This window comes from Myotis nattereri (genome assembly GCF_964212035.1).
Source record: "Myotis nattereri genome assembly, chromosome: 11".
In the NCBI taxonomy this organism is placed as follows: domain Eukaryota; kingdom Metazoa; phylum Chordata; class Mammalia; order Chiroptera; family Vespertilionidae; genus Myotis; species Myotis nattereri.
In genome coordinates, this window is record NC_138086.1 from 29,651,539 (window position 1) to 29,667,294 (window position 15,756).

A 15,756-nucleotide genomic window follows, 5' to 3' on the forward strand; every position below is an offset into this window, starting at 1 on the left:
TTGGCATTTTAATTATGATGTGTCTTGGTGTGGTCCTCTTTGGGTTCCTTTTGTTTGGGGTTCTCCGCGCTTCTTGGACCTGTAAGTCCATTTCTTTCACCAGGTGAGGGAAGTTTTCTGTCATTATTTCTTCAAATAGGTTTTCAATATCTTGCTCTCTCTCATCTTCTGGCACCCCTATAATTCTGATGTTGGTACGCTTGAAGCTGTCCCAGAGGCTCCTTACACTATCCTCACATTTTTGGATTCTTTTTTCATTTTGCTTTTCCGGTTGGGTGTTTTTTGCTTCCTCGCATTTCAAATCATTGACTTGATTCTTGCGCTCCTCTGTTCTGCTGTCGGGAGTCTGTATAATATTCTTTATTTCAGTCAGTGTATGCTTAATTTCTAGTTGGTTCCCCAATATAACATCGAGGGTCTCATTAGTTTTCTTGTAGATCTCATTAAGTTTATCGGCGGCTTCTAAACAGTTCTTGAGAGACCTTAACAGTGTGGTTCTGAACTCTATATCTTCCATTGACAATTTTGTCCTGTTTCTTTGTCTCCGCATTTTGTTATGCTTCCTTGGTGCACCCCCTAGTGGTCTTTGTGCGCAGTCTTATAGTTAAATCTTGTAGCTAATTCCAGGGAGGGTTTGACCTCCAGGCCCAGTGGCTATGAGAATCAGCTGTGTCAGCAGTGAGAGAACTTCTGTCCTCTAGGGAGGTGCTAATCTAGCCTTTGCCTGAGGCTATCCGGCAAATGCCTCTGTGCAGGGCTTGGGCGGGGCGGGTCGCACAGGATCAACAGGGTGGGCCGGAGAGAGCAGTTATGTCGGCTCTCAGTCCTGTCCCCAGGGGCTCTGCCTCTCTGAGTCCCGGCACCCGCTGCAAAGCTCGGAGAGAAAGCTGCACTCGCTCTGACCGAAGCCAGGCAGACCTGCTTCTCCCGTTTGAGTCTGGGTCCCTAAAGACTCGCCCGGATCTGGAGCTCAGAGTCTGCGACTCCCTCCCGATTGAAAACGCCAACCGCGCCCTCCGCCGCCAGCCCGCTCCGCGCGCGCACTCCGCACCTCAGAATTTGACTTCAGCGCTGCGCCTCCTCTGAGTGTCCGTATGCGTTTCTCTTTCCTCCTAGTTGTAGGACTTCCACTCAGCCAGCGTTCCAGTGGTTCTGGGTGATGTCCCTCCGTCTTTTAGTTTCACTTTTGAAGTAGTTGTTCAAAGCAGCAAACTCCGGCGTTAACCTATGCCGCCATCTTGGTTCTCTATATCAGTACTCCTAGTTCTAATGAGTAACTATTTCCCAAGAACTTTTCCCTCTAAACTGGAGCATTTGTCTTTATAAAAGAAAAACCTGCCTTATCTGGTTTGGCTCAGTGGATAGAACGTCGGCCTGCAGACTGAAGGGTCCCGGGTTTGATTCTGGTCAAGGGCATATGCCTGGGTTACGGGCTCAATCCCTAGTAGGGGGCTGCAGGAGGCAGCCAATCAATGATTCTGTCTCATCATTGGTGTTTCTATCTCTCGCTCTTCTCTCTGAAATTAATACAAACATTTTTTTTAAAAACAAAACCTTATATGTTTTAGATGCCCCTAAGTGCTTCTTAGCCTTTCAGTTATTGTTCTGCTTAAAGCACTAAAAAACTAAGACATTAGTAAACAAAGAGGACAGGTGTGTTAGCTATTTACGATGTGAGTTTCTCACATCCAGAGTAGAAGGATAAACATCAAGTGATGATACTGTTCTGTTCATTGGTTGGTTAATGCAAGCTGGTTACCTTTGCTGACAAAAGTATTTAAACGATTTGTATAAGTGAAATAAATCCTGTCAGCTCTGTTTAAGTCCTCCAAAGACACTCCATTTCTTTTTTTACTACCTCACCTATTTTTATTGCCCACATATCTGGAATATTTGGTTTGGTCAAAAGTAGGTTTACAATTGTGTGGAAAATACAGTAATTAATAAGTATCAATACAAGAATAAACTGTGTTTCCCTTAAAACTATAAACATACTCTTGCCCACCCGTGTAATTGCAACACAATCTTAGAACAATGCAGTAGGCATCCAGTAAATATTTTTTGAATGATGGATAACTTTAAAAAGATACATGAAGTAATACATTGAAAGAAGTAGATTTATTATAATAGCTCAAAATGAGTGATTAACCAAAATATAATTTGGCAAAACTTGTATTGAATGAATTTTATGCTCTTCCCCCCTGCATAAAATTGTATCTTGTGAATTTTCATGTCAAGGAAGAAATCTAACTTCTTTAAGATTCTGAATCTGCCCTGTGAAGCTAACTGTATTTAACAACGCATACCTATTGTGCAGATTAAACAACAATATATTAGAATGTGTCTGCTCTGTGGATGTGCACCAGCTCCAAGAAATATGGAAAACAAAATAATTTTGTTTTGTTTTGTTAAACCTCACCTGAGGATATTTTCCCATTGATTTTTAGAAAGAGTAGGAGAGGGAGAGACAGGAGAACATCGATGAGAGACAGAGAGAGAAAGAGACAATAAATGTTCGCCTCCCAAAGATTTCCCAACGAGAGTACATGCCCTTTACAAGAATTGAATCTGTGACCCTTCAGTGTGCAGGCTGACTCTATCCACTGAGTCAAACCGCCTAAGGCTCCCCCTGCTTCTTATCAGAAATATTTTAAAAAATCTTTTTTATTGCCTACCTGGTGTTGCTCAGTGGTTGAGCGTTGGCCTACGAATGGGGAAGTCATGGTTTGATTCCTGGCCCAAGTTGTGAGCTCAATCCCCACTAGGGCGTGTAGCAGGCAGCCAGTCAATGATTCTCATTTTTCCATCTTTCGCTCCTTCTCCCTTCCTCTCTTTGATCAATAAAAATGTAATACAAATATTTTTACTGATTTTTAGAGAGAGAGGAAGGGAAGGGGGAAAGAGAAAGAAAAACAATGTAAAATCGGAACATCGATTGGCTGCCTCTGCACGCCCCTTTGGGAATCGAGCCCAAAACCTGTGCCCTGACAAGGAATCAAACCAGCAACCTCTAGCTACTTGAGAGAATGCCCAACCAACTGGACAGGGCCAGAAATGTTCTTTTCAAGTGTGAAATACTCTATTCAGTTATGGTTGTTAATGTCCACAGTATGTGCCTTTCTTTGACCATGATGTTGACATATACTAAATGCTTTAAAGTTCACTTAACAAAGTAATCATTGGAAAATAAAATCAGTTTGCACATGTAACACCTCAATAATGTGCTTTTGTACTATTATATTAAGTGACTCTTCTAACAAAGTTTCATACCTTTATTTCTCATTTTTTCCCCTCAGTTCTCTGTCTTCCGCATATGCCATCCTCTCACCACACACAGTATACAAGTTAGTTTTGTGACCAAGTGGAGGCTACAGAAGTGTTTTTCCTTTTAGGTTTTTTTTTAATATGTTTTTATTGGTTTCAGAAAAAAGAAGGTGGGGGGGTGGGGAGAAAGAGAGAGAAATCAGTGATGAGAATCAATAGGCTGCCTACTGCATGCCCCCTACTGGGAATTGAGCCCACAATCTGGTCATGTGCCCTGACCAGGAATCCAACCGTGATCTCTTGATTCATAGGTCGATGCTAAACCACAGAGCCACACTAGCCAGGCTGTCTTATTCTGTTTGGATTATACTGTGACTAGGCATATTGTGGACATTCAAACTTCTTCCTTTCTTTCTTTCTTTTTTTTTTTTTAAATATATTTTATTGATTTTTTACAGAGAGGAAGGGAGAGAGATAGAGAGTTAGAAACATCGATGAGAGAGAAGCATCGATCAGCCGCCTCCTGCACATCTCCCACTGGGGATATGCCCGCAACCCAGGTACATGCCCTTGACCGGAATCGAACCTGGGACCTTTCAGTCCGCAGGCCGACGCTCTATCCACTGAGCCAAACCGGTTTCGGCCTTCCTTTCTTTTTTTAAATATATTTTTATTGATTTCAGAGAGGGAGAGAGTAACATCAATGATGAGAGAGAATCATTGATTGGCTGCCTTCTGTGTGCTCCCCACTGGGGATCGAGTCTGCAACCCAAGTGTGTGCACTGACCAGGAATTGAACCATGACCCCCTGGATCATAGGTCAACACTCAACCACTGAGCCACGTCAGCTGGGCCAAACTTACTTTAGTGGTCATACAAAACCTCTCTAATCCAGAGAGCTGAAGTTTATTCTAAACAATATTTTTTTCATGCCTCTCCTCCCTTCTATCCATGTCCATCAGGTACATGCTTTATCTAAAGTATACTAAAAGTCTTAGAAGTTTAAATGAAATTTATTCCATAAAGCATCTAGAATCTACAATAATCCTACATAATACAATCCCTGATGTGTAGTAGTGATACAGATTGGTTTCCTGCCTTTTTTTATATTCCTGATGTAAATTTATACACTTTTTTAAAAAACATTTTTAAAAAAATATTTTTTTGTTGATTTCAGAGAGGAAAGAAGAGGGAGAGAGAGAGAAAAACATCAGCGATGAGAATCATTGATCCACAACCCAGGCATGTGCCCTTGACCGGAATTGAACCTGGGACCCCCCAGTCCGCAGGCCTATGCTCTATCCATTGAGCCAAACCAGCCAGGGCAATTTATACACTATTGATTGACCTCTGTGCGTGTCATAGCAACTGGTCATTCTGGCGTTTGGTCAATTTGCATATTAGCCTTTTATTATATAGGATACCAGCAGTTTTAGTGTGTATTTAGTTGACTTGAATAGAATTGGCTTTAAGCAAAGCTACTAAGGGATAGTTTCTGTTTAAAGAGAGGCTTTAGTCAATGAGCAGTGTAGTGTTGACAAAGCTAAAAAGTAAGTGTTTTTTTTATAGATCCAGGTCCAGAGAGCATCGCCGACATCGATCTCGCTCCATGTCACGAGAACGGAAGAGGAGAACTCGGTCTAAATCTCGGGAGAAGCGCCACCGCCACAGATCTCGCTCTAGCAGTCGAAGTCGCAGCCGCAGCCACCAGAGAAGTGGGCACAGTTCTAGAGACAGAAGCAGAGAGCGATCCAGGAGGAGGTACTGAGGTGTCCATAAGAGGACATGGAACTACCTTTATGGTTTAGAATTGGAATACTATTGGTTTGAAACTTGCATCTGGTAATATGTACACATTTGTGTGTGGGTGTATTAACAGTTTTTTCCCTGATTGTATGGGTAGTTCAGAAAGAATATTCTTATGAGCCAGAGAAAGACATTTGGAACAAATATGTGCAGAGGTTATGCTTTTCTCTGCGTGGTATGTTTTTGGCAGGGGGCGGGGGGGGGGGGGAGATGACGTATTTCATGGGCAAATAATTTTAGGTACCAATAGTCTTAGAGTTTTTTTTTCTGTATGTATTGATGAATTAGGGGCTCTGAGCAGTCCTTTCATTGAATTGTTCAGCTTTGTTTGACAATGTTTTCCGTACTTCTTTGAGCTGGTGCACTTCCGCAGAGCAGACACATTCTAGTATGTTGTTGTTATATACAGTTAGCTTGACAGGGCAGATTCAGAGTCTTAAAGAAGTTAGACTTCTTCCTTGACATGAAAATTCACAAGATACAAGGAGTGCAGACCCAGGGTGAAGTAAGTTTAAGGACCTGGAAATTTCATCGGGACAAAGGATAACAATGTGGTGAAGCCTTAGTACTCAGTCTATGTAGACCAAACTCCCAAAGTGTCTCAGGTTACACGATGGTCCTTAAGCTAGTTCATTTCTATGGAGCATAAACCACACTTCAGGTTGCTTTTTTTCTTGACAACTCTTTTTTTTTTTATTTCAGAGAGGAAGTGGGGGAGAGAGAGTGTAACATCAGTGATGAGAGAGAATCATCAATCTGCTGCCTCCTGCAAGCCCCCCCGCTGGGGATCGAGCTCACAACCCAGGCATGTGCCCTGATTGGGAATCAACCGTGTGTGATCTGGTTCATAGGTCGATGCTCAACCACTGAGCAACGCTGGCCCGGGCCTTGAAAACTCTTCTTAAACATGCATATGATTTTTTGAGTTCCTGGTCTCTATTGGTTTTAAATTGTCTATGGGTTATGCTACATAAAAACCAGAATCCACAGAATGCTGTTTAAACTTTCTGTGTTTTTTTGATCCCTAACCAGCCATTCCCTGAAACCACTCACAAGCTGAGTTAGTTCATAGGCTGTCAATCAATATTTATTATATTCTTGATTTGTTCCAAGTAGGTCTTTCCTCTCCAGCTTTATTGAGGTATAATTGGCAAATAAAATTCTAAGATATTTAAAGTGTGCACTGTGGTGATTTGAGGTACATATACATTACAAAAACATTTTCACCATTAGTTAATTATCACCTCACATATTTATCTCTCTCTCTTGTTTTTGGTGAGAACATTTAAGTTCTACTCTCTTAGCAAACCAAGAAGTTCTTAAAGTTACTTAAGGTAACTTTAATCAGGAAGAACTGTATACGTTCTACTGTAGGTCTAGTAAACAATACCAAATATAACATAGTTGAGCAACTTTATTCAAGTGAGTTAGAACACAGGACTAACATCTTGGACAACAGACTGATATAAAACCTAGCATATTATAAAATGCTAAACTGTATGTCATAGAGTAATACAGGAGTGTAGATGTGGGACGTTCCAGAGCAATAAAAAAAATGGCTCAGGTAGTAGATAAAACTTGAATAAAGTGGGTATCATTTGAACAGATAAAACCAGGTAGGAAAAGATACTATAAAGTGTTATCAGGCAAATGTAGAGAATGAGCAGGGAATTTATGTAAGGGATAGTTTCTGATAGTGTGATTTGCCACTTATCTCAAATTCTTAAAACTGTAGGCATGGTGCCATGCCCAGAAAAATGCATTTAAAAAATTCTCTATGAATTTTAACTGCACTGTAAATTTTGGGAATCATTCTGCTGGTTGATGGATGGTCGACAATTACTCTGGAGAGCCCGCCCACCTTTCATTGTTTCTGGTGTCTGTCACCTCTTTTATGGTGGTTGAGATAGAAGGGTTGCTCATCTGAGATTGTGTTATTCTAGTCCCTAATGCTTCCTGCATTTATGAAGTTGTATAGGACATTTTCCCACCATACACGTGATACCTCTAAATTTTCAGCATGTCCTAAAGAGGATTATTTTTGTAAAAGTTTTGTTTTTCTCTAGAGCACTTCTAATCTTCAAATTATTCTTTCAAAGTAATAGTCTTTGTTTTTACCAAAAATTATTGGAAAGTTGCCATTAAAACCTATATGTTATTACAAGTTATTGCTATATATTTGAGTTTAATTTTCAAAGTAAAAATCTCAGTTAAGAGTCTTTAATGATTTGTTGTTCCCCTGCCCCAGCTGAAATACTGGTCTCTGATATAAGCATATTCTGTTTGGGAACTTTCCCTTGCAACAGTTACTCTTGGTAAATGAGGGCCATTTTCATTTTCCTGCTTCCTACTCTGTTCAGACATATAGTGCAGACCCTGGAGTCAGACTACTTGGGTTCGGTGGCCTGGGCTAAGTAATTTAATTATCCTACCTTTTCTTTTCCCGTCTACTAGGTAGAGATAGATGGTAAGAATACCTGCTTCATTAGGACTATTGGTAATTTGAGTGAAATAGTGAATGGAAACTGCTAGTGTATAGTCATTGTGATTTCTCACAAAGCATTAGTTGATGCTCATCTCATAGTTGATTTTCAGTTATTATTACTGACCTCTTACTCATCATCTCCATATTCCATTCTCATGAAGTATGGATAGGATTAATGTTGCCAGATGTGTACTGTGTGGTGGTGTTTCTTACACATCACTTTTAAATTAAGCTCATTAAAATCTTATTAAGCAGAATGCTTGAAGTTGGCATTACTTTATCTTTCTACCTTTTTAGTTTAATCCTCCTTAACTATATTTCTAGAACTGAGTATGGTAGTAGTTTTTTCCTGCCATAGATGTTGAAAATATTACTTAATCAGGCCTCAGATCCAAATTCTGAACATGGGTTAAGTGAGGTAATTATGTAAAAGTATTATCTCACCTATAAAGAATGAAATAAACATAATATGTGGTACTGATTCATTCTAGATGTTGAAAGTATAGAAAATTCCATATTAATTCTGATCCCGTAATGTCCTTTGGTTTTTCTACTGACTGAATCTCTGATATGAGCTTGTTTTGTTATTATTTACTTTGTTGAAGTTGGGTGTGGGAATAGAGAGGCGGTATTAAGAAACAGTCATGGTTGGGGACTCTTTCCCCCTCCTCACGTGGGAGTCTGTGCTTGTTTCTCAATAAATTTCCACCATTGCTATAAAAAGAAAGAAAAAGAGTCACGGTTAATCAAGATTTATAATAGTGTGATTGTATTTTTCTGTCTTCCATCCTGATTTTTTTTCTGTTGGTTGAATGAGCTAACTCAGGAGGAGTAAAGCAGATTTTTAAAATAATGAATGGTTACCTTGTCATTAAATGAGTAGTTTTCTTATCTAAGTTGCCTGCAGGCCAAATCTGGCCCCCTAACCTGTTTTTGTATAGGCAGCAACCTATGGATGGTTTTTACATCGTTAAAGGGTCGGTAAAGAAAAGGCAGAAGAATACACCACAGAGACTGTGTGTGACCTCAAAACCTAAAGTATTTACTCTGACCAGACAGCACAAAAAGTTTACAGAGCCCCTGTTTAAGACATTGATTTCCATCCTATGTGGGATCTACATTCTATTATATATTTTAAAATAAGATAATACCTTTTGCTTTTTTAAGTTATTGTCTATAAATTCTTATGTTAAATGCATTTGCTATGAATTGGAGAAGCTTTTTTGATTGCCTCTCAGAATGAGAATGTCCTATAATTTTCGCATATGGTTTTCACCCTTAGCTGTTTGTTTTCACCCATGTCTTTGTTTTAGATAGACCCTTACCAGATATGGTAGTGCTCTTTTCTGTCAGAACACTGACTCTTGTCTTTCTTGGATATATTCTGTATGTCTTCAGCAGTCATACCTTAATATTTATCCGATTCTTTCTCTTGGATTTTGGGTTCCCCAACACATTTTGCTCCTTAAATTAATATTTTTCAGATCCTCAAAAGAAAGATTCAGAGACCAAGACTTAGCATCACGTGACAGAGACAGGAATTCAAGAGACAGATCACCTCGTGACAGAGATCGAAAAGATAAGAAGCGGTCCTATGAGAGCGCTAATGGCAGATCAGAAGACAGGAGGAGCTCTGAAGAGCGCGAAGCAGGGGAGATATAATTAGCTGTGTACATATCCTCAATCCTTAAGCTTCCTATGGAGTTACATACTATTGTTTAGTTTACAGCTGTTTGGGGTGACACAGGGAGCAGTTCCAGACACCGATCCAGCTAGGCTAGATATACAGTATCTAACTTGATCTGAACTGAACTTGTTTTCCTGATGAAGCCTAAACTACATCTATAGTTTCTGGTGAACCTGTAATGCAGTTCTGAAAATACAGTTTTATAAAAGACGCAGAGGTCTTTATTCTTTCAAGTAGGAGTGATAGTGAATGAATTGTGTAACTTGTCTTGGGATTTTTTGAGCATTTGTAAAATGCTGTCTTCCTTTCTAGTACAAACTGCAGCCTTTGGAATTTTCCTTTTTAATTCTTCTTCCTCTGACTTTTGTATCCCCTAATACCTCCGACCCTCTAATTATAAGAGAAAGGGGGGTAGGGAAGCAATATAACTTCTAAGGTTCTGTTCCCATTAATTACTAGCTGATTACAGTTCAGAGCATTTATACTGGAATGTGTGCTGGAGAAATTTAAATATTGGGAATTTTTGTTTGTTTTAGAGTTGAAAGTTAAACAGCTGTTGCATTACATACTTTGCTTTTTTTATTGACAATTTGAAATCAAACAAGTCTTGATTTTTCTGTTGTATTGAATTGCTACATTCGGGGTGTTTTTGAAAAGGGGGTGGGGGCAGGGACTTTTTCATAAGCACTTCTTGTTTTCTTTTGTGTGTGTGGAATATAAAGGCTACACCCTTATTGTAACAAATAATAGTAAAGTGAAAGAAACAATCACCACCACCATCATTAAACTGTAACCTGTCTTAGTAAATTGTCACTAGAACTATGCTGTGGGCATACCTTCTATTCTGTTATATCATTAATAGTGCCTTACTGTGCAAGGCACCAAAGGAAATCAAATTATACTTGCGACGATTCAAGATGAACTGTTCACCTGGGTCCTTGCCGACTATATTCCAGCTGCTTCAGGGCTGTCTGTAACAACTGCTATCAAGACAGACTGGACCTGCAGAAGAAATTGGGGTTTTCATTTGTTTTTGTTTTGTATTTCTTCTCATTTAGCAAACTGAAATAAAAACATGGTATAACTAACATAATGAGGCTATTTCTGCATTGAAAAGCTGTATATACCCAGTATGATTTAAACGGGTATCACGTGATTCTAGAAAGTCTGAGGAACAAAAATACATTAAATAATGAAATTAGTGTCTGTGAGTATAATTATCTAAGACCACCTTTCAAGAACCATTTTTAATTTGTTCCCCTAAGTGTGAGGAATGCAGGCTTCATGGAATTTAGAGTGTAAATCTGAGACCATCACATCTCTCGAGGTTGATGGTTGACAGCCTGAGAAACTCTTCAGAACCTCAGTCCACCATCATATGCTGTAACTAAATATTTTTTAAAAAAATTTTTTCTACTTGAAAAAACAAAAGCTGTTTACATCCTGATTTTATTATATCCTGACTTGATATTTAGATTTTCCCAGGATATAAATAAGGCAATACAAAGTTGTCCTCATTTTTCTTTCCATTGCCTGCTCTAATTAGAAAAAGCAATCCCAGCTTCAGGGGAGTTAGGAAATGCTGGGGAGGACTCAGAGAACAGGGTTTTGATGACAGAGGCAGATTGGGGGACCAGGTAGGGGTCTACCAGCAGAACGGTGCTGGGACCACAGGTGTGCAGGGCCTTCATGCATTTTTTCCAGGTATCAGCAGAGAAACCAAGATGTCGATGGTTCTGGGTCTACAAGAGGGGTGGGCAAACTTTTTGACTCGAGGGCCACAATGGGTTCTTAAACTGGACCGGAGGGCCGGAACAAAAGCATGGATGGAGTGTTTGTGTGAACTAATATAAATTCAAAGTAAACATCATTACATAAAAGGGTACGGTCTTTTTTTTTTTTAGTTTTATTCATTTCAAATGGGCCGGATCCTGCCCGCGGGCCGTAGTTTGCCCACGGCTGGTCTACAAGCACATCTGGGATTAGACCAAATTAATGGCCAGCATAGTAGGGTTTAGGCTGAAAGCAAGGCATTCAGACTCAACTGGGCTCTCAGTCAAGGATCCATCAAAGAGACAAGGCCGTATGGAAGTCAAAGAGGCCCTCAAAGTCCCAACTGTAGTACACTCCTCTGTCGATACTGTTGGCTGCCTGTAGCAGAAGATCCAACTCAAATGGGCTTGAACAATGAAGGGTGCCTTGGCTCCCATGGTTGAGTTCCATGTGACAGCCCCATACTGAGCCTTATATCCAGATGAAACTTTTTCTTTGTGTCTAAAGAGCAAGGCGACTTTTCTCAGAAGCCTCGGGCAACCATTTTCTCACATCTCTGTGACCCAAATTAAGTTAATGGTGGAATTGCAGTTACATAGAAGAATATCCTTATTTTGAGGAGCTGCAAGCTGAAGTATTTATGGGTGACGTGTGTTGATGTCTGTAACATTTTCAAATTGTTCAATTTTATATATACATAAGGGTAAATGGCAAAATGTTTATTGTTAGAGCTAGGTAGATAGCATATGGGTGTTCATGTCACTCTTTAAATTCTGCATATTGAAATACCCTATTTCACAAAGTTGGGAGATATTTTAGATTTTCCATTTAAATCACTTAAAACATTGCCCTGTGGGCATGGATGTTTTAGGTGGGATTTCTCTAAATACGGTCTCTGGACCATCAGTATCAGAATCACAAAAGAAATATATGAATGGCCAAATGAGTTCATGAAAAAAACTCAATATTCTCAGCCATCAGGAAAATGCAAATCAAAACCACATTGAGATTCCACTACACACCCACCGTAATGGACTAAGTGTAAGAAGACTGGCAACAAGTGTTGACAAGGATGTGGAGCAACTGGAACTCTTGTGTTGTGGTGGATTGTAAAATGGCACAGCTGCTTTGGAAAACAGTTTGGCAGTTTCTTATAAATTAAACATATCCTTACCATACACCCCCAGGTAATCTTACCCCAGGTACCCATGAGAAATGAAAACCTATGTCCACACAAAGCCTTGTATTCCAATGTTCACAGCTATATTCATAACAGCCTCAAACTGGAGGTAACCGTGGTATCACCAATTAGAGAGGAGCTGAACAAATCCTGATACATTCCTACAAAGCAAAGACCTAATAAGTGCAGCAACATGAATAAGTCTTTAAAACCTTATACTTAGCTAAAACAGCAGATACCAAGCAGTACGTACTGTACAATTTTATATGAAATCCTGGAACAAGCTAAACTTAATCTGAAGAGATCAAAAGCAGATTTATTTGCTTGGGGCTAAAGGTCCAAGAGGGAGGGTTGTTGACAGCAAAGGGACGTGAGAACTTTTTAGAGCAGCCGTGGGCAAACTATGGCCTGCGGGCCGGATCTGGCCCGGTTGAAATTAATAAAACAAACAGAAAAGACTACCCTTTTATGTAATGATGTTTACTTTGAATTTATATTCGTTCACACAAACACTCCATCCATGCTTTTGTTCCGGCCCTCCGGTCCAGTTTAAGAACCCATTGTGGCCCTCGAGTCAAAAAGTTTGCCCACCCGTTCTAGAGTATTGGTGCTATTCCATATCTTGATTGGCAATGGTTCTGCAAGTGCCTACCTTTGTCAGCAGGTGCTCCTGAGATGAATGCATTTCCTTTGGTGCAAATTAGACCTCAAAGTTGACTTAAAAAATATACATATATACTTTATTTTTTTCTGGTAGCAAGATGGGCTCTTTTAGACAGGGTTTCTCAGAATGTGGCTTCTGGCCCCTCTGCATGAGAATCACCAAGAAAGCTGGTAGAAACCTCATGTGAGGGCCCTGACCCACTGAATCAAAAACTCGGTACTTGGGGGATGGTGAGTTCCATGTGCTTAACAAAGATGACTATTCAAGACTATATGTCCAGAGCTGCTCCTCAGGGGCTATGGGCTGCTGCGCCCTCCGGTGTCAGAGGCTGTTCTTGAAAGCACATGGAACAAGCCAGTGCTGGTAGCAGCATTACTAGACGTGAATTTCAAACAATAGCACCTGGCAGTGCCTGGTGGGAAAGACTAGAAACATTACTCAGAGGAATTCCATGCAGACCAACCTGCTGTGTGACTTCTCCAGCTTCTGTTTCATAGGAAGGGAAAGACATGCTCCGAAGGTGATGCAGAAACTTACTTGTGAGCATGTACCTCTGTGATGGGTGATTACAGGCCGGAGGGAAAGGCAGCAGTGGCATTGTTTTCTGAAGCTAGTAGTTCTCAAGCCGGCTGCATATCAGACTCTTGTGGACCTTTTTAAAAAAAACTTCTTTTTAATTTAATTTCTCTTTTTATCAAAGTAGGACATAAATATGAGTCTTGTGTATTTTTTAAAAATGTGAATATGATTTTAAGTTAGTACTACTAAAGGATGTGTTTTTAAAAAATCAGTTCTACATGATGAAGTTAAGGACAAAGCTTTTGAACTGGAGCTCACCTGGGTTGGTGAAATAACTAAAAGACATAAAATTGTTCCAAAATATATAAGGGAAGATGTGGAGAAATATGCTAAGGAACCTTTCATTTTTTAATGTTTTTATTGATTTTTTAGAGAGGGAGACAAACATTGATCAGCTGCCTCCCACACGCCCCATCAGGGATTGAGTTCAAAACCCAGGCATGTGCCCTGACCAGTAATAGAACTGGCAACCTTTTGGTGCACCGACGACACTCAATCAACTGAGCCACACCAGCCAGGGAGCCAAGGAATCTTTGAAGGAAGATGAATCAGGTGATGATAATATGTAACATTTACTTCAGCATTTATTTTAAATTTCTAACAGTCTCCAGGTAACTATTTAGACCCCAAATAATTATGTACCCAGTGACCAATTTTCTTAAAAAAATATATAAATGTATGTATTATATAATTATATATATATATACACACATACATATATATATATACATATATATACATATATCCTATGCAAATTGAATGGTGAATGACTGGTCACTATGATGCACACTGACCACCAGGGGGCACTCACACAGGAGCTGCCCCTGGTGGTCAGTGCGCTCCTACAGGGGGAGCACTGCTCAGCCAGAAGTCCTGCCATGTGCAGTGGTGGTGGCAGGAGCCTCTCCCTCTCCATAGCAGCACTAAGGATGTCTGACTGCTGGCTTAGGCCCACTCCCCATCAGTTGGACATCCCCCAAGGGCTCCTGGACTGCGAGAGGCTGGGCTGAGGGAACCCCCTCCCCAAGTGCACAAATCTTGTCCACTGAGCCTCTAGTGTGTGTGTGTGTGTGTGTGTGTGTGTGTGTGTGTGTGTGTGTGCGCGCGCATATGTATATATATATAATCAGTCTAATGATTATTCCTGGTCTTTAAAGACAGATGTTACTTTTTAACCTTAAGCATAACAGCTTGGTGACTTTTTATGCAGCTATACTCAACCCACCCAGATCAAGATCTAGAGTAGACCATGCCCAGCACCCAGGATGTTCCCTGGCTCCTCTGCCCAGTTATTAGCCACGATTCTGACTTCTGTCATCAATTTTAATTGCTTTATAATTATTTTCGCAATTCTAGTACTTGTCTCCATATTTCTAAATGATAAGCTTACACTTTTGATTTCTTGGTTTGCCAACTTTGGACAGTAACTAGTAACGTCCTAATAAGCTCATTCTCTTACTCCCCTTCTTCACCAAGTGAAGCTGAGTAACTCAGATTTCCAGCCCTCAGCACCACACTCCAGGCACCGCCACAGTTGATTCTCAGTGGCACCTGTGTCCTGGGATCCCCAAGCCCTGGTACTCGGCCCTGAAGCTGGGAGGAACCCAAAGGCTCTTGATGTTGAACCAGCCTGATGCACCAGGCACAGAGTGTCTGCTGAGAAGGGCTTTGGAGTGAAAATCAAACATGTTATCAAGCCCTGGGGTTAATTTGCTGTTGGAATGAGAGCCAGAGTGCTTCTAAGACTCATTGCTTGTCAAGTGCGTTGTTGCGGACTCGCACATACATCCTATACATGCTACTGGTTTAAATGAACCAACACAGGCTTCTCCCAGGGAAATTTGGAAAGGAAAGTTTGTATCACAGTTGTGTGGAATGTTCAGCACCAAGATTAGATGCAGGTACAGCCTCCTGTCAGACCCCGTGCTTTGCAGGAACTTCGCCTACCATGGTGGTCCCCTCCCCATTGCCCCAGCCTTGGCCATCAGTGTGCAACCTCCCTCCTCCTCCGGGGAACACCACTTCTCACCTGCTGACACGGGTCATCAGCTGTGTGCCCCTCGCCTGGAAACGGCATTTATAGCAAGGATGACACTGCTGACAAGCCCTCTGGCCACAAACCAGTGGAACACTCATTTCATGGCTCCATGTCCACTCAGATGGGGCTCACCTGTGATCACTAATCCTTTCCGTTCCCCTAGGACTGAAGGGTGCATTGTGATGAAGCAGGTAAAGGAGAGAATGGGTAATGGCCATTTTCATGAGGGAGAGACCAAGGCTCAGAAATGCAAAAAAAAAAAAAACCATCTCAAGGTCTC

The 15,756-nt window shown here is 40.7% G+C and overlaps 1 protein-coding gene across 6 annotated transcripts in view; it reads left to right on the plus strand.

Moving 5' to 3' along the window:
• The window catches only part of LOC308527121 (putative RNA-binding protein Luc7-like 2), a gene marked incomplete at its 5' end in the record, with an annotated part of 62,216 nt that extends 51,745 nt beyond the window's left edge, over positions 1 to 10,471 (plus strand). For all 6 annotated transcript variants that reach the window (XM_081102461.1, XM_081102459.1, XM_081102460.1 and 3 more), the window contains 2 exons: positions 4,834 to 5,025; positions 9,040 to 10,471. In XM_081102461.1, coding sequence (XP_080958587.1) covers positions 4,834 to 5,025; positions 9,040 to 9,217 — 370 coding nt within the window. In that variant the 3' untranslated portion in view covers positions 9,218 to 10,471. The remainder of the gene's footprint in view (positions 1 to 4,833; positions 5,026 to 9,039) is intronic.
• Positions 10,472 to 15,756: the final 5,285 nt, after the last annotated feature.